The following is a 26,607-nucleotide window of genomic DNA, read 5'->3' as shown; positions in this document are numbered from 1 at the left end:
TACCAGAGGTCCTTGCCTGTGTGTGGTTTGTTAAGTGCTCCAGCCCTTGGATAGGAAGGGAGGGAAGAAAGGAAGGGAAGAAGCCAGGTAACCTTGTGGGGCAGGGTGAAGCTATTTAGGAAAATCAATAGGTTTATGTTTTCATGCTTCAAAATTTGGTTAAACATGATTATATATATTATACACATGCATGCACACATACATGACTTTATATACATATGTGATTTTTTACATATATATTTACACATACAGGATTTATATATATATTCCTGCCTGGATTGCAGAAAATAATCTGTCCACCACTTCATTTAATAATAATAAGACCCTTAGCTTCTTCAAAAGTTCTTGGCAAGCAGGGGAAATTGCAATCTGCAACGAGCAGAGCAATACATAAAAATAAATGTATGTGGCTTAACTTCTGTGCTAGAGATAGCTGCGTTTGTCAACACGCTGGTAACCGCGTGGCTGAAACGCAGGCGCTGCGCGTGTACACAGGAGTGTTCCCAGAGGATTGCTGCGGGCCGTGCTGCGGCAGTAAAAGCGCGGCCTTGCCTGCCTGCTGCCTCCCTCCCGGGGAAATCCCGGCCTGGCGTAAACCTGGTCTGCTGGGGGGAACTGCGTACCCAGGCGCGGGCATGAGTTCAGTCCAAACGCGGCTCATTTCTAATGTAACATGCTCGTGGTGCGTCTTCGCTCTGCCTTGCTGTGACAAAGGGCTTGTAATGTGTGCCTAACAAGATAGATTGACAAAAAGGAGATTCTTGTCATGGAAAAGCTTTTCTTTTCTTTTTTCTTTTTTTTTTTTTTTTTGTGATGGGATGTAAATCTGATGCATCAGCATATCTTTAAGGGAAGACATCTCTTCCCCTTCTCTCTTTGGTAACTCAAGTTGCATTTGACGCTTCCCTCTTCCTGAATAGCTCTTGATTTGCCTTTACTATTCACAGTTGGAAACGCCTTCCATATATTATCATTTGTCCAGTTTTAAGGCTCAGATAAGACTACTGTTAAGGTAACACCAACCTCCGTGCACAACACATAAGCAATCCTGAAGCTACTAGATGTTCTGTAGAACAAGGGATGATGCTGTTGGAAAGCTGGCCCTTTCATCTAAGGGTTTAAGGTGTGTGACCATTTGAAGTCCGAGATGCTTTCAGATCTTTGAAAAATCTTTGCATTATGTTGCTGAAGCAGGACAGGGGGGGCACCCAACCAGTTTTAGTGTGGTTAAGCCAGAACTATGAAGCTGAACAAGAAAAGTGGCCCGGTGGCGGTAGAAGTACTGGTGCTGTTATGTGTGACCCATGTCGGTGCATGGAACAGGTTCAGATGATGAATATATGTATATAAATCTTAACTTGAGCCTCGTGGCTGGGCTAAATTATTGACAGCATTGCTCTCCCCAAACTGAACCTATCACAAAAAGAAAATGAAAATCTTTGTGTTTCTTGTAGGTTCTTTGTTTCAGGTGTGCTCTGTAGCTTGAAGAAATTACTTTTCCCTCCTTCAGCTCTCATTTAATTGAATAACTATTCATCTTGGAGCTCTTATCTCTTCCCTCCTTTTTCTAATTCAGATGGACAGAAAGGATCTTAATGGTCCATCAGGAAAAGGGCTGTTAAAAGAAAAGGCGGGGCATTAAAAGAAAAGATATTGTTTGCTAAAAGTACACTTCACAGCAATTAAACCCCGCAAAAGAAAATGTCTTCTGGCTACAAAATACTTGCTCAGGAAAAGTCATAGGACTTGGAATTTGGTATTGCTGGTTGTTTCCAGGATTTGGGGAACAAGTGCAGAGGGTAGGGAGCATTTAATGTGGCTCTCTCAAGCTTTAGAGGTCCCGCTTTTGCTCTGCGACCACAGAAACAAGATGCATCTCTTATCAGGGGCAAATACTGCAAACTCGTCCCGTATCTTCAGAGGGAAATATGAATTTCTCTACTTCTGTGTTAGTGGTATAAACAAAGATTTAGCTGTTGTTCTCACTCTTATGTAATGATGGTGATTAACTTATTCTGAGTAAACATTTCTGACTTCCAGGAATAGATCTCCTTATTCTTAGATCTGTTTTTCTTTTATGATTTACAGTATCTTTTTTGGCAGTCTCTGCAGGGCTGTGTCACTGTATGATAGATGGACAAGAATGTACTCATTGACTCACAAGGGATTAAAGAGTAACCTGCCGTGATGTTTGTTATATGATTATTGAAATGCCCTGTGGCTGTTAAGACAACTAGGTCTTCCAAAACAAACATTAAATATTAGAGTTCAGTTGGAGGTAATGGAGCACTAGCGCCAGTGGGAAAACACTTCCATGAGGCGTCTTTCATAAAACCTGATGGTGTAATCCTCAAAATTGAGTGGAATGGCAGACCCATTAACCTGAGAAGTTTAGTCCTGATGCTCTATTATAAGCTATAAAGCTTTGCTTCTCAAGGAAATGCTTGTTTCTGTGGAAAAACATTCTTGGGGATGGGTGCTGAGTCATAGGCTAAGAGTAAATAATTGTTATTTGACATGGTACAATTTGATGGTGATAGCCAAGGCTCTCTGATACAGTATCTCAGTAGGGTGCCTTGGAGACTACTGTCTTACTTTAGAACATAGCACTTTTTTTTTTGGCAGTGAAATCTATTTTTTTTATGTTGCTGTTGATAGGATTTCATTATTAATGATGAATCCTTACTGATCCCTCAACATAATTTTTATTCCTACTCTAAAACACATATAGTTAAGCTAGTAGACTTCTATACTTGCCCTTCAAGTGTGTGAACACTGACTTGGTGTGGAGGCAGCCCTTGAATACTTATAGGATATAGTATAGAATACTTATTTCTTCCAAAGGTCTGTTGGCCACTCCTGGGCTTAGCAGAGAAAGTGGAGTTCCTACAAGGGCCTTACCCAGTAAGGAGCTCGTGTGGGGAATGTGTCAAAGTAGTGACTGGCACCACATCGCAGAAGAGCAGGCCCCTCCGGTGCTGCCTTTGTGCTCCCCACACGAGCAGTAACGAGAAATACTGCAGTGTAAAACACTGGCTGTGGGTTTATATGTCAGCTTTCCCAGACAACTGGCTTGCTCGTTTCCTAATAAAAGCTCCTAGCTGGTCAGATCTGCTGTGACCCGAGGTTGCTGTGCATATGGCACCGCGGGTGTTTAACAGGCACTGCTTGTTTCACAATATTTTTTATTAAGCGACTCCCGCTGTTGGGGTTCAGCATCGTGGCTGTTCTTGCTGTGCTTTACAGGGCAGAAGAGGCGAAAGGCAGGAGCAGGGAGAGCACCCGGGTTCCGTTCCCTGCCTGGTGCAACTTGTGCCCGTGCACGGCATAGCTGCTGTCTGCTGCTTGGGTTTGGATTTGTCACTGACCCCCCATACTTACACTAAGTGCCCCCTCGGGCAGTTGCTCCCTGTCCGGAATTCCTTCCTGATAACCCAGTGTTCCCCTTATGCCGTAAAGCACAACCTTACAGTGCTGTTCCTTGCTCTCTATCCTACAGAGATGCAGCTGTCACAGAACCATAATAAGGCTCTGTTCCTAATTATAAATCGATAAGAGATTTTGTATTTTTTTATGTGCAAGTACTTACCAGTCTTCCCAGCAGGCGTCATTGCAAGCGGCCTCATCCCCTCGGTTACTGGTGCACGTGGGTCTTGGCGTGTCTGGCACTAGGTAAACCCCTGCACCCCGCAACTGGTGCTAAGCTAGGGACAGGGTCTGGCACGAGCAGCGACACTGCCTACCAGAGAGTGAGCAGAGCCTGCTCCTAGGAGCATTAGATAGACTGGAATTGCCCACTTCTGTATCCATAGTGCTCATCTAGCACAGGCTGTGAGATTTGGTCGATCTGCCTGTGTTTACTTCCTAAGACTGATCCTTTAAAAAAGTGTACGGGTGCCTTTTAATTCTGTAAGGATTATGCAACATGGTTGGAACCATTTTAGTCTAAATACAGCAACCGGAATCGAGGCAAATCTTCCCACAAATAGAGTATGCGCTTTCTAGGTAGAAATTAAGAGTTTAAGCTAAGCTGTAATTTAAAGTTTAAAAGAGATTTTCATATGGAAATGCATTTTTTTTTTTAAGTACAAGTTCTTTCAGGCACTTTTCTGTCCTGTTTGTCCTCTGCGGCTCTTACTGCAGGTAAGGCCAGGCGAGCAAGGGGAAAAAACTATATGATACAGTTGCAAAGTGCAAACAGGAGTGGGAATTAAACTTCTTCATTTTCTAATATTCTCCCATTGATGCAGTTTTAATTACAGACTAAACTAATGCAGTGTTTTTAACTTTTTTTAATCTTCCTCCCAGATGTGGAAATGTTAATTATCTCCACTTGTCTTGCAACAAACAAGTGCTAGATGCTGCAAACGAAGCATTGCACGGTGTGAAAGAGCAAGAGGGCTGGTGCACAAACAGGAAACAGTTTGTGTACTAAAGAATTCTTCCGAACAAAGATTTCTGGTATTCTGTCAAAAACAAAAGAGCTGGCGTGGACTCCGTTGGGAGTTGAAATACAGGAGGCCGCGGTTTCTCGGGGAAAATGTGTGAGATAAAGGAAGCTTGGTGTTTCCTTGAAGAAGAAGGAGGAGGGAAAAAGAAAAGAAAAGCTGTTATTTCTCCGCTTAATCAGTTTTTCTTCCCTAACAAATGAATTTGTATAATATTCTAGATACCTAATCTAGCATGCTCTCTGTGCACGCACACACACACACACCCCTCAGCCTGGGGAAGTGTTTAGGTTCTGTTGCTTTCAAAAAATATTAATAGGAGTTTACTGAATAGCTAGACTTAATTTTCCAAGGTCTGTCTCAGAGGTTGTGGTGGTTTAACCATAGACCAGGTCTAGAAGTGAATTAATGCTAGAGATTGAGCTGTTTGTGCCGAGCCCAGCAAAGCTGATCCGTGAGGCTGCTCGCTGTCCTTCAGCTTAACTCTGCTGTGAAACAACACCTCGTCTTGCGTTCCAGAGGCTCCCTGGGCCTTGAACCAAGCCTGGGAACTTTGGAGTTGTCGCTTGTTTTGGTTTTGGCTGAGGTCCTGCGTCTGGCCTTTTCCTTGCCACCTTTTTCGGGTCCAAAGGTATAAGGTTCAGCTCGAACGTGCTGGAGACAAAGATGTTTTCCTGAGACTTGTTTGCAGAGTATGCAACAGCATCCCTGCTCCCAGCTTTCTGTACTAAGGCCAGCAGTTGCCCAGGACCTGATTCCTCTGCTCACTCTTCCCATGAGTAGACAGAAAATCTCCAAAAGCTCCCATGTTGAAAGCTGTGCAGAAAAGGAAGAATGTTACAAGGAGTTTGTAGAGACGTTGGGATTTAATGAGTTCTCCACATAAAACTCCACCGTGTACAATAACAAACCTGTCGTCCAGCCCATTAACCCATGGCAGCATCGCTCAGCCTTGGACTGAGAATCACAAGACACTCCGCTTTGGAGAGAGCCGAAGAGTTGGAGAGCTCGGGGGACAGTTTCCCTCAGTTTAGCAGTAATCTGGACAGATTAACTTGAAAGTAAATCTGGGTCCTGACAAGGTTTAATATCTGCCTCTACAGCAGGCCGACTTGCTGCCTTGAACTGCTGAATGTTTGGATTGACCCACCAACCTTTCTGCCAAGACCACCCTGCTGCTGTCTGTGTCACGTCGGTTTGGCACAGAAGCTGCGTTTAAGCAGCTGACGACTTGTGTTCTGAAGCACTGGGGCTCCCCTGTTGAAAGCTCCAAAAAAAGAGCTGACTTCTTATCACCGCTGGCCCTAGTAGCTACTGATACTATTGCATGTATCTAGAGATAGGTAATTTACCTGCCTCAGCGCTGAAAGAGGTGCCAGGATTTTTAAAACAAAAGGAATGTGGATTTCCTATCCCTAAACTATCTATTTGGAAGAAAATCACTAAATGTAGACTTACGTGTGCAGTACCTAAGTGACAGCCCAAGAAGTGTATTAAATTTTGGCTGTCCATATTTGGGAAGGAGTGGAGCAATGAGCTCTTAAAAAGAGGATGCAAAATGTGCCAGTAACCAGAATCTTTGAGATAATATTTAATAGTAATTAGATCAGATGGCCCAGTTAAGCTTTAAGTAAGCAAGCCGATGAGATGTTAATCTTTAGGTAAATTCCAGATGTATGTTGTGCTGTTAGACCTTTCTTTCTCCATATCTGCAATGGATGAACTTCAGCTGATGGAGATGCTGCTGAAAGAAACGCCCGGGGTGCTGCAGCTCCAGGGCTTTGAGTGGGTGGCTGTAACCAGGAGCTACAGCCATCTTAGCCCCTCTTGAGATTTCAGTCTGAAGCACAGTGGATGTAATTCCGTAATATTGCAGTTAGCAGCTCCTTAAACCAGCTTTGTCCAAGTTGTGATTTCCTATCTTCTAGCCACAGTTCACAGCCTGTTGCTGCGCTGTTGGGAGTGACACTGGGTGGTCTTCACAGCAAAGGGGATCTCAAAGGATTGGGGTTAGAAGTGACACTCCTTTGCCAATGCAAACTGTGATTGAGATGGTGTTTGCTCCGCTCCCAGCTGTTATTACCAAGGGGCTTTTCTGAACTCTAGCAGTGCAGCTTTCTTGAATTAGAAGGTAAAAATCAAGGATTTTGAGGGTAAATGAGGTAAAGGAAAAAGAAGTTAAAAATCAAGGATTTTGAGTAATCCAGTTTAACAACCTGTTTAGTTTAACTAGAGCCAGCTCTGTATTCTCACAGCTGGAATTTGAGGTAGACATCATCAACTGGAAATGAGATAAAAATGTGTTACTGTGCAGTTGGCCAAGCATCAGGTCTGAACTACGTGGCTTTGTGTTGTAGCCCAGCTGATGTAATGGGTAGTCCTCATCTGCAACTCTTTCTGACCTTAGTTGTGGGTTTTTACCTCTTCCCCTAGTGCCTGGCTTGGCTGTTCCGATGCCAGGGTCAGCTGGTTGAGTTAACCTCTTTTCTACAGTTAGACTCGTGCTGTTTGCTGTGGTTTCACCTCCCCAGTCTTTGCAGGAGCGGTGAGTACCAGGGCGGGAAGGGGGAATGGGCTTCCTGACTTCATCCTTACTTCAGAGCAGCCAGCAGGTCAGTTGAGTTGCAAGGTGAGATCACAGCTTTGAGCTGTGGATTCACATTTGGGGCAGTGCTGCTTACGTTCAGGTTTGGTAAGTGAGTTTCCTCCACAGCTTCTCTGACTGCTGAGTCCTACCCCAACGTTACCACCCGTACTGGCTGTACTGGCTCAGGACAACTACCCGTGTATCTGAGAAGCGGGAGCAGTTCCCTCTGGAACAGCCAGGGAAGGAGGGACATCAGCATTAGTGCTTAAAGAAAAGGTGCAGTGCATTACAGCTTCATTTGCTATAAGCTGCAGGCTTGCATGAGTCTTGAATGCCCCCATTATCCAGCCTTTTATCATTCAGTATGGACTAAGGAAATGAAGCTGAGCCTAATAGGGCTGAATGATCCTCTTGCCCTTGAGTTTATGAATGGACCAGAAACCTTCTTGGTTCCTCCAAGCCCCCCAGCTGGGGAGGGGATAAATAGCAAAATGGTGTCCACGAATTCCCTGTGGTAAATCTTGCTCAGTGCACACTGCATGCCCTATAGCAAAGGGCCCTACTACCTAAGGGTGTCCACATTATCGTAGAAAGGGTGTCCACATTATCGTAGGAATTTTATTAAACAGATATTGACCCCAGTTTCAGAGTGAATTCTTTAGTCAGCTGTGGAGCCCCTTCTGGAGCATGTGCAGCAGCTTCCACTGCTGCTGGATGCAGCCGTGAACACTTTGCATGAAGCTGCTGTCTTCTACACCGCAGCTTTTCATCCATGTGAACATTAAAAAAGAGGATTTTTTTTCATTAGCTAGGAAAGTCAGGGGGCTGGGATTCTAGGTTTTTAAATATGTCTGCAAGATAAAACAATGTCCCATGTATGGGGGAAATAGTCTGTAGTTCTAGTGTGTATGATTTGCTTCAGTCTTCAAGATCTATATTTAGAGTTTTAAGCTGAGAGTATATATAATATCGCTGTAGGAGTTAAAGTTCCTAAAATGCTTCTCTAATCATGGTGACAACTAAGTTAATTGTCACAAGTTGTCCTTAAAGTGGAAATCAGGGCCAGCTTCCTACAGAGTAAAAATTACCTCTTTCCAATTAAACTCCACAGTGACCATCTGCACCAAACACTGAACCAGTGTCTTGAGTGGCGTGTGCACAAAAAGGGGGGGGGGGAAAGAAGTGCTGCATGAATGATGCAGGGAAGCAGGTTTTTCTCCCAGTATTTTGGGAAACAGCAGGAAGAAACAGGAGAGAATCATGCGAGAGTGAATTTGTAATGGCCCAAGCCTTTCAAACACCGGTGACTTTGGTAGCACAAGTTACAGTCAAGGCAACTAGATAATAAAATACCTTTAGTGGTGGGAAAAAATATCTAGATGGGTAAGGTATGGTATGTGTTCTTTTTTTTTCCATAAACTCAGGATAAGTTTCAAAAGACAAATTGAGATTCCTTTCTTTCAAAAACACAATGTCACAATGTAGGAGGCTGCTTTTTTTGTCTCTGTTTCTTGTTGTTTGGTTTATCCAAGGCTATCGGGTAGCTTCCAGAGAACTCGACACCTTAAAATCTGCCCTTGCGTTACAAACTGTTAGCATTGCAGGCTTAAAAACAATCCTTACAAGATACTGAAATGTCACGGCAGAAACTAAATGCGGCAGCGCAGTCCGGTGGCTTTTGTCATTTGCCCCGTGCATGCATATATGCCCTTAAGCATGCGCATGCATATATGCTCTTAAAGGTGCTGCAGCGCGAGGGGAAGCTCCGTGTGAGCCGGGAGGGGAAAAGGGCACCCTTAAGGCTGCCGAAAGGGGGTTGTTTAGCCATGGGTTAAGGCTAGGCCTCGTGGGCGCCGGGCTTGCGGTGCCCGCTGCATTCCATTGCTTTTGTCTGCCCTTGGTATTTGGGCAATTCTGGCGAGGGCTGGAAGGCGGGAGGGGGTGCGGGAAGGCGGTCAGCGGTCCGGCTGGTGTGGGAATTGTGGAGCGGGGTCAGGGTTGAGCTCCAGCGGCCATTCATCAGATGATGATTGATGGCCGCGCCGGCCCGGGGGACGTTTAACAACGTGGCCACCCCTCCCCCGGCCCCCTTTGAAAGCAGATGGACCAAAAAATGGGGAGAGCGACACCCAGGAATTCCCGCTGTTGTAAAATGTTTTTTACGGTACACTGTACAGCCTTTCCTGAAGCAATCACATTTATGGCCTTGCTGTTGTATTTCTGGGGCTGCCGCGGCTGTAAAAGATGAATAGCCCTGTAATATGGTTCACTGATTCTGTTTAAATTGGAGTGGGCTCCCTCTATTGTTTTGTGTCGAAAATTGTATGCCACCAATTCAGGAAATATTTCCTGTTTGGGAAATAATCAACCCATAGCTGATTTATTTTAAAATAAATCACTATCAACTATCTCCAAAGCAATTCCCCTTTTTGCTTCTGCCTTTTCCCATCTTCATTCGATTTTGGTAGAAACTGATAATAATTAAAGTAATAGTTTAAAAAATAACTTAGGAGTTATTCACCGCTCCCTTACTAGAACAATATTGACTTTTAGCAAAATATATTTTGATGTGTTATCCATTTGTTTTATTATAGAAGAACCCTACCTTGCTGTAATTATTTATAGATTAATTACTTTAGGGGAAAAAATAATTTACATAGAGCTTATAAAATTCTGCAGTTCTTGGAAAGAAGAATGGGCTCTGCTGCCCTGTCCCTCACTCCACTCTCTCTCCTTCCTCTTCCTCTGTGGGAGCATTTCTGCTCTTTGGGAAAACCAGCGCGTTTGAAGACTTGGTTCATAAAACGCTCGCTCAGGCATTTGGGAAACATGTGAATTACCTGGGTGGGGGCTCAAATGGTAGCGCAGCTCCTGTCCCCGCCACCCCATCACTGCCCCTTCAGGCAGGACAGGGTTTAAAAAAACAAAAAATCGGCACTTTTCTTCCAAGTATTGTTTTGTAAAGTTTGGCATTGGCAGCCGAGCTGTTTTAGGGGAGCCTTGGAATTGCTTTCGCTTCCTCCCCTCGCTCGCCGACCGTTCGAGACTGGTCTTGTTTTTCATTTTGAACGCAGGTTGTGCGGGTGCAGGGGAGCAGCCGCTCACCCTGCTCCCTGAGCTTCCCTGTTTCCTCCCTCCTTTGCCGTGGAAGCCGGCGTGGAGCCGTGTCCCCGACAGGAGGTGACCCGGGCACGGGAGCCAGCGGCTCGCGTGGCCACGGAGCCGCCGCAGCGGGAGGCCTGCCCTGCGCGGCCTCCCCGTGGGGCCGCCGGGAAGGCCCTTCTGGAAGGTTCCGCGGCCATCTTGAGGCTGAGGGGCGCCCGCGGGCTGCTCCGCGGGGCCGGCTCCCTTCCCGGCCGGCCAGCGGGCGCCGCGGGGGTTATGCATGGGGCTCTCTCTCCTGTGTGTGTTTAAGATAACTTGGAAATAACAGGGTAATGGCAGAGTATGCAGGATCGCCCTTATTTGCTTCCTCCCCCTTCCCTCCCCCAGGCTCATTAACTCCCCTTTGCTCTCAGATTTAAATCTAGGCTGTGAACTTTGTCTTCACCGTTTTCTCATTACTAAGAAACCATCGGGGGAGCCTTTGCCTTCCTTTGCCTTCTGATGGTTGCTGGTGCCTACTCAAGAGATGTGTTTTGGGTTGTGATTGCCTGCCGTGTTTTGGGGAAGTTGTTTTGTTTTTCTCCTGTGTAATCTGCACTTCTAAAGCGCCCTGTTCTTGTGAATTCAAGGGTCGCCTTTTCCACCACTGTTTGGTGGGAGGCAAGAGGCAACTGAACACCTTAGATCTGGTTTCCCTTGGCTTGAGCAGTTGAATAACTCTCTACCACCACAGTACACAGTCACTTTGCAGCAGGAGCACCTGGGGCTCCAGAACGGGACGGTTTGCTGGTGTTTACCCTACTTTTGGTGTTAGCTGTTTTGGAGGGAGTGGAATAGGACAACTGAAGTCAGGTTTAGCTTGCTTGGGAGCTTCTGCTCATATGGTCACCATTTTCTGTTCAGCTGCTCTACTTGATTGAGGCCCCAAATCCCTACTGTAGGTTTTTAAAGTACATTGGATTCATATGACTTAACTTGATACCCTGTCTTGGTTTTCATCCTCTCAAAACTTCTCAGTTGTTTAAGTGGAGTCATTCAGCAACATGTAATAAATGTTCCCTGTAATTTCAACAGTGCAATTACAGAGCTGCACAAAATAAAAGTAAACACTATATTCAGATTTAGGCAACTGCAGCATAAAGACAGGGAGCCCTCTGGTTGAAGAAGATGCTGTTTTATTTGACTAACGCACTTGGGAGCCAAGGCAGCACATCTTTCCAGAAGACTAGGAGAATCTGAGATACTACACGGGGATTTGCTATTTGAACAGAAATAAAAGAAGCTCAGTTCAGATTTCCCTACAGCAAAACATAACTTGCAAAAGAAGGGATTTCAGTAAAACCTCCCTGGCACGCGTGCGCACGCACTCAGACACACACCCCTTTGAGGAATTAATCCGTGTAGCGCTTCAGCTGTCGCACTCATAGGAGCTTGGAGCATGGCTCCTGCGATACAGGAAATTTGATGGGATCACCTGTCTTCCTCCCCGCTGTCTTCTGGGGGAGGAGGGCAGAGCGGATGTCACACGCTGCACCGTGAACTATTCGGTGGACCTGGAACGTGCCGGGTGGCAACCGTGGGACAAGGCAGGCACCAGTGCTTTTGCCCTTTTCCATGAGGTAGGGATCCAACAGCTGATGATGGAAAAAAACCTACTTGTAGCGTGGAAACTCTACTTGGTCTAATCCTGTAGTGGATTTTTAAATCTTTCATGGTAATCTGAGACTTTCTCACTATAATACGCTTTAGGGTTACCTAGCTAAGAGAATTTAATTCAACAAAGTTTCGTATTCAGTCGTTTTTGTACTCTTTCACTTGCATCCTTAAAAAAGGCCACCCAGATGATTTTGACTCTTCAAGAAAACGCAGTTCCCTGAGAAAGCTTATTTCTGCATACCACTTCCCTCTGCTGGGAGGAATGAAAATAGTTACAGCTCATGAATGGGCCATGTTTTCTGTTTCTAGGATAGCATGTCCTGTAAGACACAGCAAATTGAATATAGAGGGCTTCCCCCCCACCGCCCCCCCGAGTACTTTGTGCATAGAAAAGGGGTTTTAGTCACTACTCAGAGTTTGGCATTAAAATGCAAGGATGGGCAAGTTAACATTCAGTTTTGCTCTCCATTGTCTCCATATGTGCCAAGCCTAGGAAACATTATGGTGCTTAGCAAAGAATTGCTTTCTTGAGGACTGGTAGAAGGGAGTTGTGCCTAATATTGTCCCTGACCTGAACACAAGCGTTATGATGTTTTGAGGAAAGTAGAGGATGGTTCCAAGCATGGGTACCTTGCCTTCCCCTTCGCAGGTGGAGGAGGTGGGATGGGACTCTTCAGCTCTCCCATGCAGTGAGTAATACACGACCCACCTAAGAGAATGCAGTGTTCGTGTAGGCAGGAAGAGTTTTCCTCTGAAACTTGCCATAGGTGACATCTCCAATCTGCAAGTGTTGGCAGATGGCTTCCGTTCTTAGGAGAAGGCTGATGGGGACATTCTTCCTAGTATTGTATTGCAAAGAAAACAACGACACTTTCATCCAACTGTTGAGGTCTGATCCAGAGCTTGCTGAGAGGGATGGCTCTTCCTCTGCAGAGAAACTAATTGTGAAGTCTTTGCCTATCACTATAACCTATAACATCTCCTTTTATAGTTACTTGCTTGGACTCTTCCTTCCTGACACTTTTAATTATTTATTATAGGTAATGATACAGGTTTTTCTCTTCTAGGTGTTGCATTTCTACTGTGATACCTGTTCTGTCCCCATATGTCGGGAATGTACCATGGGACGACATGTGGGTCACAGCTTTATCTACCTCCAAGATGCCCTCCAGGATTCCAGGACTCTCACCATCCAGCTCCTGGCAGATGCTCAGCAAGGACGGCAGGCTATTCAAGTAAGATACACTCGAGTATTTTATTTTTATCCCTTTTCTGTCTCTTCCACACACCCCCACCCACCCACCCCAAGCTGTGTCTGTTACAGGGCAAGGTGTCAGGCAGAAAACTCTCTCTGCTTCTGCTGCCAGCCTTCCCACTCCTTCTGCTCTCTCAGATTTTTGACAGAAGTGTCTGCATAGCTGAAAACAAAATGCTGTTACGTGAATTTTGCATTCTGGCTGCGTCGTCCTGTCTTGTAAATAGCAATATGTTTAAAGCTCTGTGCAAATTAACTTGAGCATGAAGCATTTTGAAGAAAATTCTGGTTTTGTACAGCAGTGCCAAGCCCACTTTTGTTTTTACAACTGAGGCTTAATTCCAGCTTTCATGTCTACTAGCACCAAAAACATGGGCCACGCTAGGAACATGGTTCAGTATTGCCACTAAATGCAAAGTCCTAATGAGCTATTTGGATTAGTGTGAAATTTCTAACCTGCACCTGTAGAGGAATGGAGCTTGTAGCTAATATATCATTATGTGGCCAGAGCTGGTTGTGTAGCCCCTTTCCATTTAAAATGTTACTGTTCATACGTGGGTACGTGTTGTAGCTGCTTGTCATAGCTGAGGCAGGATGTATAGTCTTCCAATGGAGGCATGAGGGAGAGAAGGAAAAGAGCACAGTGCTTCAAACTACAGAAGGACTTTGAGTAGGAAATGAACTATTACATGAAATTAGCCATAACTTTGTCTCTGCAGCAGTTTTGGGGTGGAAAGGCTTGATGGGAAGCTAGGCTTTGAACTACCATATTCTTCAAAGCTTTTGGGTAGTCTCTCAGGGCGAGTTAGCACTTAGTGTGCAAACAATACTGCCACTTCCAGGCTTCTGCAAAGACTCCCCACTAAATCTAGCTATGTCGTCCTCAACTGTTACAGATTTGAGCTGGACACTTGGCTTAAACTCAATATTTTTATATGAAATTGGTTCAATAACATTTTTTTTGTGTGTATATATTAGCAAAACCTGAAGTACATGAAGTAAGTTTTCTCTGAGATGTCTGCATGTCCTCCCATTTTTTTTAATTTTCCCTTTCCGGACAAACATACATGCTACAAATGAAAACTGTTGTCATCCCGTCACTGCTTATCTTTAGTAGACAAGGATTTCAGTGGTTTTTTACCTCTTTTTCCTTATTAAACAATGTATTGGGTCTCTTCCTGCACTGCTTTTACCAGTGATCTCTCAGTTTCTCCCAAGTCACTTCCCTGCTGCACAACAGCATTTCTGTGTACTCAGGGCAGGTTACTCAGGATAAGGCTTGTGTGTCTTGATGGGTGTGTGTGGCTGTGCCTGTGCCTGTGAGGGAGGGAGGGATTTGCCCATTTTAAAGCTGGATCCCTTTCTGCAAAAGGGGGGACAATTTCCTACCTCACTGATTAGTGATAATAAAGTAGTTTTGCAATAGTGGGACAGGAGCAGCTAATTTGTCTTCAAGTCCACCTGCATCATGAAATAATCATTGTGATGCTGATAGACACTAAACTGTTGTTGAGGTCGCCCTTCAGCATTTGATGTTAACTTGTTAGCCGTGTACGTCAGAGCAGCGTAAGTTTTTGGAGCTCAGCAGCTAATTTAAAGCCCCGTGCTTACGTAGGATTCAGCAAACCTCAGCCCCTTCCAAGATGTGTTTTTAAATTGTCAGCATGGATCATAAGGCTCTTCAGTAGAAGCCATACTGAAACACTTAACATGTCCCCTGAATGAGCAAGAAGGAAGGGATTATACGAGTTTAGAGAACCTCACCAGAGCAGTGTTTTGAATTTCTCCAAGCTGGCCTAAACAAGGGCTTGTCTGTTAGTAATTAAATTACTGCTTTTGACCTCCAGGGCTCTTAATCATCTAACTGGTGCAGATAAATCATGTAAGTAGTGACTGTCTCTTGGAGCAGAAAGTAGCAGAATGACACACAGGACACTCTGCTGCTATTGGCACGAGCACTTTTGTACCTGCGTGTGTCCTCTTGGGTTTACCTTGCTCCCTTCCAGTTCTGCTCTTTACATTACAGGCTCCTGCCCTTGCAGTGAGCTGCCATTAGTGCTGGTTCATCTCCAGCATGGATTGGGTACTAAAGATCTTGTTCATGCAATTCAAAGAAATAGCTCAGATGGATTTACTCGTCTGTCCTGGGCCTGGTTGAGCTACCTACTGCCTCCTACGTAGCCCTGGTCTAGCTGAGTATTGCCACGCTGAGAGATGGCCTTGGGTGTGCTCAGTAGGTGGTTTGCTGAATAATAAAGTAAATGCAAGATTAAAAAAAAAAAAAAAAACTTGGTTGATTTTATAAACAAAATAAAAACTGAATATTCAGTTACTAACTGAATATTTTTTCCCCCAGAATCACCATTTAAAATAGGTGTAATAAGCAAACCCAAGCGATAGAGTTGAGGAGGTGGTAACCTCTGTGTGTATCCATGGGAATAATTCCTTATACAGCTCCAGGCAGAGGGTACCTAAGCAATGTCAGCAAAAACTAGATGAACTTGGGACACAGCTGGAAAGAAAAGCAGAGGTGCTCCTGTCAAGAAGCAACACAGTGAGCCTGCCATACAAAATCTGTGCTGTGCAGCTATATGTTTCCATAACGGAGAAGAGTATGTCAGCGTGGACTTAAGACATATCCTAAACTAATTAGACTCTAATTTAAAAGAAATTTTGTTGGGGGCTTTTGTCGGAGCTTGGAAACTTAACATTAAATGATGGTCCTAGCCACAAGCTGCCATGTGGGGAATATGGAAGATTCCAGTTATAAAGGGATGGAAAGGGAATATGGTGCAGGAGCAGTTCTTAGCATGACTGAATCAAACTGCGTTACTAGTAACTCTCTTCTTTAGTAGGCTGTGAAAGCAAGAGCTCTCTGGCATGAGCTGTTGAGGATGGGCAAGGAGAGGGTTTCTCCTGGGCCACTCTGCTTTGCTCGTCGGAAGGAAAGGTGGGCTCTGCCGAAGGGCCTTGCAGGAGGGAGGAAGTCAAGCCACGGGTCAGCTTGCTGGAGAGTATCTGGTTAACCAAAGTTGAAGGCTTTTAGGAAGAAATGTTTATTTAAACTCTTCCTGCGGTTTTGGAGGAGATTGTTTTTCAGTCTGAAAGGAGAGGGGGGGGGGAGGAAAAAAAAAGGGAAAAAGAGAAAAGCTGTGAGTTGGGATCTGTTTCAGGAGTGACGGACTAGATCAGGCTCCCGTGGCTCGGGCAGCCTCCCTGTAGCGGGGAGCTGAGCCCCGCTCTAGCAGGCAGCAAGGCCGTAGCCAGGGCCTGGCCTTCCTTGGGCGGTCTTGCTCGCCCGTGCTGCTCTGCTCCGGGCACGGATCGGGCATTTCTAAACCTGGCCCTAACTTGAGACCTTGTTCTGATCAGCCGAAAGGAGAACCTTTCCTTGGGATTGCTTTGGGGCCGGGTCGGCTCCCTGGGCTGCTCTGCCGTGAGCACCGCTTGTGGTGGCAGGCGGTGGGATGGAAAGAACCATCTCTGGACCTTGGAGCTTTCTTCCTGGGCAGTGGAAAGCTATCCTCCTAGCCAAGATACGTGTCTGGCATTTTCCATGACTCCAACTGACTCACAGAGGGGTCTGAAAGCCAGAGTTGACACCAGATTAATGTGGAGATGGGTGGGGGAAGAAGGACCCTTCCCTTTGGATACGGGAGCCTGTGGTGCTGCCTTGTTCTACCTCATGAATCCACCCATGTGGCTGGCTGCTTTCAGGCGTTTCCCAAGGACTGGGTCACAAACAGAACGTAAATCTCTTATGATGAAAGATAGATGGCTTCTTCAAAATGTCATGCTCTTAAAATACATCTATACATGTGTAATTGTATATATACATGTTATATATATATGTATGTGCATGTAATCTAACGCACTTGCGTAACAGGGAAGTACTGAGTGCTCCCATTTAGGGTTAATTTCCAGGTGAGCAAGTTAAAATATAATATGATCCCTGTATGCTGCTTGTGTTTAAAAATAAAAATAAAAATAAAAATAAAAATAAAAATAAAAATAAAAATAAAAAATTGAACTCCAATGCTAGCCCAAGCTTTGCTTTTGCTGGGGTGTTTGGCAGCGCCTTAATTTGAAAGCTGCAGCTTGCAGCAGGTCAGGTCGTTAGCAGGACATGGAGGAAGCAGCCCTGTCACCTTCCAACCTCTTAGGCCTAAGAGTTGGTGGTAGGGAGAGCTGTTCCAGCCCTGCAGCCTCCTGGCCTTGTGCTGCGTGGAGGGGATCCCTGTGAGCAGGCAGCAAGAAGCCCATGAGTCGGAGCCTGAACACGTGGGCTTTGGAGGAGGAGGAGGGAGATACTGTCAGAAACCGGGTCAGCCCGAGGAGGAGGTGGATGGGTTGGAATCACTGGAGCCTCCTTGGGAGTTTCCGCATGGAGTCTGTGCTGCTGGGAGGCTCCTACCCGGGAAGGATGGCACTGGGGTGCCTGGTCTAGGGCTGTCACTTAAGCTTCTGGAAGTGGGTGGAAACAGAGTTGTTTTGGGTATGTGGCTTTGCAGGCAGACTCCGCAGGTTTGGGAATGTGACATGAAGCTGAGCAAGCAAAATGGGTGCAAGTCTGTCGTGCTTTAATACCAGCCTGGGTGGAAGTGTGCACACACTGACATCCTTAATGGCAGGAGGGGCGTCTTGGCCGTCCGCGGTCACGGTGAAGCCGTGCAAGTGAGAAGGTCTGACTGCGAGTAAGGAATTTACGCCAGCAACCAAGAGCAAGGTAACCAAGCCAGCGTAGCTGGCACCCCTCGCATCTTGGATAACGGAACCAGGCACTCTGTTAAACCCAGCCCTTATCTTCTGTTTCCCAAGCGTGTGAACTGGCCAGCAATCTCATTCATTAGTGGCAGGTGATAAATATTCTAGTACTTGATAAATATTCTAGTACTCATAATCAGTATGAGGTGCTTTCCTTTAATATGGATTTTGCTGTATATTGTGCCTGACCAGATCGAGATTGCTGCCTTATATAGCTGTCTTGCCTGTCCTCCTCTCCTAGGCTGCTCTAGTTTGTTTTGGCATAACAAGGGGTAGTGTGATCTTGTCCAAAGCTTTGTCAGTATCTTGGCAATCCAAAAATAGCCTGTTTATTAGAGCTTTAGTGTTTCAGGTGTCCTCGCTGCCCTTTGGTGAGCTGTTCCAGCCTCAGGTCTGTGGAGGAGGTCAGGATGGCATCATGGTGGGGATGCATTCATAGCATAGTTACTTACCCTGCCATACCTGTGCTTCCTCTAGCTGGAAGATCACGATCGATAGGGATTCATACCTCTTGGATTTCTTGAGCAGTGGATTCTGGTTTGAATAAAATACTGTGGGGGTAGTTGGGCAATATAGCCCAACTTTCCCAATGAGGAAACAGAGCGTGATCCTAATAAATACTGCTGTTCAGAAATCTCACGAAGGTAAGCCAAGATCTTTCTGCCTTTGCAGGGATCCTTGCTAGATTTGGAATATGCATGGGCAGTGTAGTTTTCCTAGCACCTAAATATTTAAGGAGATGCTTGCGTCCCCTTGGCAAAAGCAGAAGGGTATTTTGCTGCACTTGATAAGACTCCTCCAGGTCTGTTTTGAAGAAATGCATGCTTTTTCCCTGCAATAAATAGAAGCTGTTTCTGTATTCGAATCCTGAGACACAGATGGAATAGAAGTGCGGTAATTCTTGCATCTAGACTTTCTCTTGCAAGGACTATTGGATTACAAGACATCTTTGTCTGTGGGCAGTTGTGACTTCATCTGTGCTTTGCTCATTATTTTGATGGGTTTTTCACTTTCTGTGGTCTTGAAGCTTAGAGTCAGCTTTGTCTGTCAGAAGCTTCGTGTGAAGGCAAGTCAGATCTGCCTCCAGTGGCAGCGGGTAACTGCACTGTCCCCAAATCTAAAGCCTTGTTAAAAATGCAGCAGAGGTGACAGAGCTGGGAGCTGGGTGAGGGAGGAACGCACTTCTCTCAGTTAGCTTTGCTCTGCAGAGAAGCCTTCAAGCAGCTCTCCCGTTTTCTTTACCAAACAGTTTGCTGTTGCCTTCCTGGCATTAAAGCCAGAAACGCTGCCCGTGTCTCTGAGATGAAAGACAACCCCGAGGAAAACTTTCCAAGTCTCCACTCCTGACTGATTTGCATGGTCTTTCCCTTCCCTTTCAGCTCGCTGCTCTCATGTGACCTGAGAAAAATACGTTTAATTCAGCCTAGCTGTTTAAGAAGAACTACATGACATGAAAAATATCCAAACGTCAGTATAGTTCTGCTTTCATCAGGATGTTCTATTGAGTGGTAACATTCCCATTACTAGCACAAATTAGCTACTGTTACATTTGCCAGATCAGATTCTGGAAATACCGATGACTAACTTCCATAGAGATAACAAAAAAGCCCTTGTCTGACTTCCTGCCCAAAGCTGGATCATATCTGATAGTTAGATTGTCACATCAGGTGGCTCATTGATTAGTACGGAATTAAACTGAGGATACTTGCCAGAAGGCCCTAAATGTACTACTGTAACCCCCTTAGCAATTCACTCTTTTGCCTTCTGTTTTATCAAGACAGCATTTCTGAGGAACAGTATCGTGGATCACATTGCACGTGAAGCACAGCTTCCTGAAAACACTCTCTGCCAGAGCATCCCCTTGTCATCTAGGCTCAGGCAGGGCAAAAATGGAGAAATGGGCCAATTTCTCAGGCCAGGGTGAGGGAAGGGCGTTGTAAAGCCTGTACAGAAATGCTGTATTTGGAAAACAAATAGCCCTGGATGTTAACATAGCTTGCAGTACGTAATGAGGAGAGCAAAGAGGTGAGTTCCTGAGTTCCTTTCTCAGCCATCGACAAACTAAATTCTTGCCAGTCAAGCTGGTGGAGGATTGGAGGAGTGAGATAATTATTTACCATATGTTGATATAAGAAGCTCCAGAATTCCTGAAATTCTGAAGGTAAAAAGATGCTGTGATCTGCTTCCCTTACAGCAGGAGGAAAGGAAAATCATATGTTGGTTAAGTACAGTCCCTATACAACCTTTCCCCATGAGGATTCTGCAACTAAAAATTATGCCTTCTGTTGATTCTCAAGGAGTCACTACCTCATCTGCACACTTAATGCTGATTCACTGCATGACCTTTACTTGTAAAGAACCAGTTAATTCTCGTTGGCAAACTTTTTCCTTTGTACTAGTATGATCCCTCTGTTTTGCCTGCTCTTACCTTGTTTGGTATGTTCCCTTTTATGCTCTTTTCTGTGAAAATTTGTGAAATTGGGAGCAGCTTGAGAGGAAAATTTCATGAAATTGCATTTTTTTTCTCCTTTAGGTGAGAAGAGAGGTTTAGTTAGTGTACATGTTCCTTCCCAACACATTCCTTGTGCTTTTGGAGCATTACCACAGAGTGCATTTCAATATTAGTACTATAGAGTATTAATTATAAAATCAGCAGCCTGGTCTCTATGCAAAGCATGGATGACTCTGCAAGTATGTCTCAGCAATCACCGTCTATTCTGTTTTGTGTGGAGATTCTCTTTCCTGTTTATATCCTGTTAAGGTATTTGTGTGCAGCTCCAGATAGGTAAAAGTCTGTTTGCTGCACCCAGAAGCAGTCAGTGTTGTGGTGTGTGCGCTGCAAGCACCATCTGAACGGTTGTGAAGACCAAGAGAAACTTTTGACCTTCTATGTGCAGTGCAGCCGGAGCCTGAACGGTTGTATATGTGGGAGTCTCTATGATTCCCACATTTAAGTTTGTATCAACTGCTTCCTGGAATGGCACCAAAAACCTGGCCTGTGGTGTTGATGCAGGGTACCCTGAAGGCACACACCCATATAGCGGATTTTTGAAATTATCTTCCAGAGCTTGATATATGCAATGGGTGAAAGCTTGGTAAAATCTGGTGAGTCACTCTGTGCCTTCTGCTGCAGCCATAGGGTTAACTGTAAGAGCCAGTTCTCTAATGAAGTTTTGATTGGCTTGGCTGAACTTTAACTAAGGGATTTATTTTATTCTTGCACCCCCTCTTGTACCCTCCAGCTGAGCATCGAACAGGCCCAGGCGGTGGCAGAGCAGGTTGAGATGAAAGCGAAGGTGGTACAGTCCGAAGTGAAAGCAGTGACCACGAGGCACAAGAAGGCCCTGGAGGAGCGGGAGTGCGAGCTGCTCTGGAAGGTATGCGCCCGGTGGCTGTGTTTTGCACACTTTAACTGCTGGCAGGTAACCTTTCCAACTGGAAACACGCTCTGCAACTGGCACGGGGTCAGGCTGATACCCATCTGAGGAACGCGCACTCCGAGGTCAGGCACGGCGGTGTCGGGGGCTGGGCAGCGCCCTGGGAAGCAGGATGCTGGAGCCTGACTGGAGATGGCTTGGAAAGAAGGTGTCCCTTAGTACTGGGAGCAGGGCAGGGGGAGAGAAGGGGCTTGCTTGTGGGTTCGAGGTTTTGGTTTTTTGAATTGGGGATTCCCATGTGTTCACACAATGGCACGAGAGAGGCAGGCGCTCCCTCTGCTGGCTCTGCTGCAACATTCAGCCCTGGAAAAGTCTGATGCTGACAGCACGGGAAGTGTCTTGTGTTCAAAAGAAATTATCCTTTAAAAGCTCTTTAATATGCCAGTGTAGACTTAAGTACAGCTTCTGTGCTTCACTTTGCTTCTTTCCTTTGCATGTAGAAGAAACTTTTTTTTCCTTCTTGGAACAAACTAGAAGGAATCCTATGAGACTGATTTTTTTCCTATGAACTTCATTTGCACCAGACTAAGTGGAGTAGGAGAGCAGGCTCTGTGTAGCTGCTGCCTGTACTGGCCAAAAAAATTTAAAAAAATCAGGAAAAAAAAAAGCAGAAAGCTTAAACCCAACATCAAGAATGACACTAGTGAATAATATGGGTTATCAAAGCAGAAGCACTCAAAGTGGGCAAGTTTGCTCATCTCTTCTGAAAACTTGTATCACTTCTGAAAACTTGTGATTTTTAATGAGCTGTTGGAAGAAACACACACATATATATATTTTTTAACAAACAAGTAAAACTTGCATGCCTTGCAGCTGAAGTGAAACAGCATGTTTGTGTCTGCTGTGAATTTCTTTCATCTGCTCCCTGCTCTGACAAGAGTCTTTAGGCAGCCAGTTGTTTTTCACTGCAGCACTTTGCTGGTTGCTCTGAATATTTGCTTGGTTGCAGTGCAGTAATGAAATGCATTTTTGCAGCAACAAAGTAGTTACATCTTTCATTTACTTTTACAAAGGAAATGTCTTTGCCAGATGCTCCAAAATCTTTTTCAGAACAAAAGAACCGCAGGCATATGTAAAATAGTTGTAAACAAACCGTATTGTTTGAGCTTCAGTCTTCTAAGTAGGAGCTAGCAGCAGCGTCCTGTGTCCTTTTAAGTGACATTTTAAGCTGTCCTGTGTAAAGCAGGAGCTTAGCATGATTGCCAGTATTTGCAATAAGGAAAATGACCAAACAATTGACCCCAAGAGTCCTGGAGTGAGAGATCTGGTCTTAGCCAGTCGCATAGAAATAGCCTGAAGTGAAAGCACAATCCTGGCAGCCTGGGAAGTCACTGGGGAGAAGCAGCTTCTAGCTGATGCGAACTCCTATCTAACTCCTGGCCCAGTCTCAGGTAATAACAGCCACCTTCTGAAATGCAGATTGGCCTCCAGTCTCCCTTGGAGTCGGCCACTATCTGCTCGGTGTTGGGGGGAGGAAGGAATGAGATAGGGACTGTCATCTTGAACCACAGGAATTTCTCTGCTTCCCAGCGTTCAAGTAAGATCTGCCTTCTGAAGACCTAGGGACCAGGCGGTAGAGCTGCAGTTGAGGAAGGAGATAGGTGGTCATTAGCTAGTGAACAAGCCCCTCTTCCTTCCCAATGGCAGAGCAGTGCAGCTCTCTCCCATTGCGCCGTCACGCCAGGTGCGTGTCACAGGAATGACAGTGATGGGGACACAGTCGGGTTTGCTCATTTCTCTCCCCATCATGGATTTCCTGACAACTGCGTAGCTCCTCTGTGTGTAAGAGTCACATTAGGAAATGCCACTGTCTTTCCTGATCCGAGCATTCCACGTTTCTCTCTCTTCCCTCTCCTCCTCTCCCTCCCTTCCTGTCCCCCCAAGGTGGAAAAGATTCGCCAAGTGAAGGCGAAGTCGCTCTACTTGCAAGTCGAGAAGTTGCGCCAGAACCTGAACAAGCTGGACAACACCATCAGCGCTGTGCAGCAGGTGCTGGAGGAGGGCCGCACCATGGACATTCTTCTGGCTCGGGACCGCATGCTGGCTCAGGTGCAGGAGCTGAAGAACGTGAGAGGCCTCCTGCAGCCCCAGGAGGACGACAGGATCATGTTTACACCGCCTGACCAGGCCCTGTACATGGCCATTAAATCCATGGGCTTTGTCAGCAGCGGGGCCTTCGCCCCTCTCACCAAAGCCACCGGGGAGGGCCTCAAGCGTGCGCTGCAGGGCAAGGTGGCCTCCTTCACGGTGATGGGCTACGACCACGACGGCGAGCCTCGGCTCTCCGGCGGCGACATGATCTCTGCCGTGGTGATGGGCCCGGACGGGAACCTCTTCGGGGCAGACGTCAGCGATCAGCAGAACGGGACCTACCTGGTCAGCTACCGGCCGCAGCTGGAGGGGGAACACCTGGTGTCCGTGATGATGTGCAACCAGCACATCGAGAACAGCCCCTTCAAGGTCACGGTGAAATCCGGCCGCAGCTACATCGGCATCGGGCTCCCCGGGCTCTCGTTCGGCAGCGAGGGAGACAGCGACGGGAAGCTCTGCCGCCCCTGGGGCGTCAGCGTCGACAAGGAGGGCTACATCATCGTGGCGGACCGCAGCAACAACCGCATCCAGGTGTTCGAGCCCTGCGGCACCTTCCACCACAAGTTCGGCACGCTGGGCTCCCGGCCCGGCCAGTTCGATCGTCCCGCTGGCGTGGCCTGCGACGCCTCGCGTAGGATCGTCGTGGCCGACAAGGACAATCACCGTATCCAGATCTTCACGTTCGAGGGCCAGTTCATTCTGAAATTCGGGGAGAAAGGAACCAAGAACGGGCAATTCAACTACCCGTGGGATGTGGCCGTCAACCCGGAGGGCAAAATCCTGGTCTCCGACACAAGGAATCACCGCGTTCAGCTCTTCGGGCCCGACGGCGTGTTCCTCAACAAGTACGGCTTCGAAGGGGCGCTCTGGAAGCACTTTGATTCCCCCAGAGGTGTGACCTTCAACCACGAGGGCCACCTGGTCGTGACAGACTTCAACAACCACCGCCTCCTGGTCATCCACCCGGACTGCCAGTCCGCGCGCTTCCTGGGCTCCGAGGGCACCGGCAACGGGCAGTTCCTGCGCCCGCAGGGGGTGGCCGTGGACCAGGAGGGCCGCATCATCGTGGCCGATTCCAGGAACCACCGGGTGCAGATATTCGAGTCCAACGGCAGCTTCCTGTGCAAGTTTGGCGCGCAGGGGAGCGGCTTTGGCCAGATGGACCGGCCCTCAGGTATCGCCGTCACCCCCGACGGCATGATCGTCGTCGTCGACTTCGGAAACAATCGGATCCTCGTCTTCTAATCGGTGTCTCAATTGGGAAGAAACTGTCTCAGGGAAATTCTTCTAAGAGAAAATGAAAGAAAAATACAACGTTAATTCAAACCTACCTCATCTTTAATTTTTTTACAGATGAATGTACTTACCTTTTCTGCAGGGAGTGAGCCTGTAAAGTTAAATTCTATCTACCTCATTGTCCTCCCTTCCCTCCCCTGGTTTTTTTTTCCCCCCCCTTCCCCTCCCCACATACTCACAGTTCAGAAAGTTTTACCTCTACCCCGGATGGGGTTTCATGCACAAACGTGTTGCTGTGCACATTAGGTGATTTGTGTGGTGAATTCTGTAGACTAAGCCAAAAATTTGGCTCTATATAGTGTTTTGTTGTTGTTGTTCTTTTTTTTTTTTTAATGGAGGGAGGCAAAAAAAAGTAATAGGTATTTGTAGAGAATTGTGTTCTTCATTATACTGCAGTTCTGTGGGTTGGAGACATGGGAGGGGGGATTTTTTTTTTTTTTTTTTTTTTTGGAATTGCTGCTGCAGCAGAGAACTTTTTCCTGTTCTCCTTTTTATACCTCAGTGTGTTTGATTTACTGGTGAGCACAGCGTCTCCTTTCCAGAAGACTAAAACCATTTGTGAAAGCGAGTGGATTCGCTCGCCAGCAAGAGCAAGTTTGAAAGAGCAAGTCTTTTTTTTTTTTTTTTTTTTTTTTTTGGCATTTCTGTGTATTTTTTTCTAAAAAAAACGCAGTAATCAAACAGCACAAAGCAAACCTCATAAAAATGCACAATACTTTTAAGTTGAAACCAAAATTATTCATTTTAGTGGCTTAGTACAGTCATGAAGCGTAGATAAAAAGCAAGGCTTCCTTTAATGTATCCTGTCCTTTGGAGAATTTCTTTTACCACGTTCACTTGCAAGTTAAGTTAGGTTGGTTGGTTGTTTTAGAAAGTTGCTAGGTTTTTTTTTTAATCTGTATGCGCAAGTAATTTGAGCAACAGCAGAGGTGACAAGGAGCGTCAAAATAGGGAAAATCTGACCCTTGCTTTAAGGTGGTTTCTTGTGAAATGACTCTTTTTCTTTAAGTTTTTTTTTTTTTTTTCCTTACCCTCCCTGTAGAGAGACTTTAAGGGACTAAAGTCGAGTGGATTTGTGAAGACAAAAGTGGTACCTTTTTCCAAAAACGAGAAATAAGCACAGCTTTGGAGATGCAGGGTGCGTTTCAGAGACGTCCGCGGCTTTTGTGTGTCCAAGGGGATTGCAATACCCGCCTCGGCCTCCGCTTCCCGCCGGAGCTGCTCCCGAGGGCTCGGGAAGCTCCAGCCCGGGTTTGAGGGTAGGCCAGGCCTGTGGCCTCGTGTACTGCTTTGCTGCGGGTCTCCGTGAGGAGGCAGCGGCGTAAGGCAGACAGCTAGATCCACGTAAAGCTTTGCTGCGCCATGGCAGGGCAGTACCAAAGAGTTCCACGTAAAATATATTAATCTGGTTCTCCAGAGCTTGGGAGTTGAGGGGAGATTTAGCCCTTTCAGGGATATAAATAGTCGGTTTTTTTCTTTTTTTTTTTTTCCTCTGAGAAACAGACTTTTTGGAAAAGTTGGGGAGAGCGGAGGTGTGCTTAGTTAAACCCGTGTGACTGAGAGTTGACGCTGCGGTTTCCCGCGTTCCTGGTTAGCCCTTAGTGCCGACGTGGTCTCCGGGGGGCTGCTGCTTCCCGGCCTTTCGTGGCAAACGGGCTGGTTTGTGGGGAGCAGGGGGTTTCTCCAGCCCCGGCCGTGGAGGGGCCTGCGCAGCCGGGCTCTTCTCCATGGAAAAGCCGGAGCTGCTCTGCGCCCAGGCGGCTCCCGCGGGACACGCGAGCGACGCTCTAGTGCTTAGGGCCCCGCGGGAAAGGGCCCCCTTTGCCAGCGCGGAGATGGAGAAGGGTCCCGCAGGGATCCCGAGGAGCGCGGAGGGCAGCGCGGAGCCTCCCTGCTCCTCGCAGGCCGGGAGAGGCAGCGGTGGGGCGAGATGCCAAAAACCTCTTTTGAAAGAAGGGTGAGAGGAAC

General features: G+C 46.4%; 1 protein-coding gene across 1 annotated transcript in view; it reads left to right on the top strand.

The window, feature by feature from the left end:
- TRIM71 (tripartite motif containing 71) overlaps positions 1 to 24,681 on the top strand; it is a 49,219-nt gene extending 24,538 nt beyond the window's left edge. The window contains exons 3-5 of the mRNA XM_026045527.1: positions 12,864 to 13,031; positions 21,058 to 21,192; positions 23,137 to 24,681. Coding sequence (XP_025901312.1) covers positions 12,864 to 13,031; positions 21,058 to 21,192; positions 23,137 to 24,588 — 1,755 coding nt within the window. The 3' untranslated portion in view covers positions 24,589 to 24,681. The remainder of the gene's footprint in view (positions 1 to 12,863; positions 13,032 to 21,057; positions 21,193 to 23,136) is intronic.
- Positions 24,682 to 26,607: the final 1,926 nt, after the last annotated feature.

Source organism: Nothoprocta perdicaria, unplaced genomic scaffold (genome assembly GCF_003342845.1).
Source record: "Nothoprocta perdicaria isolate Ctin4 unplaced genomic scaffold, notPer1 scaffold_40, whole genome shotgun sequence".
Lineage (NCBI taxonomy): Eukaryota > Metazoa > Chordata > Aves > Tinamiformes > Tinamidae > Nothoprocta > Nothoprocta perdicaria.
Note: the sequence above shows the minus strand (reverse complement) of the source record. Positions and strands in the feature narration are given on the sequence as shown.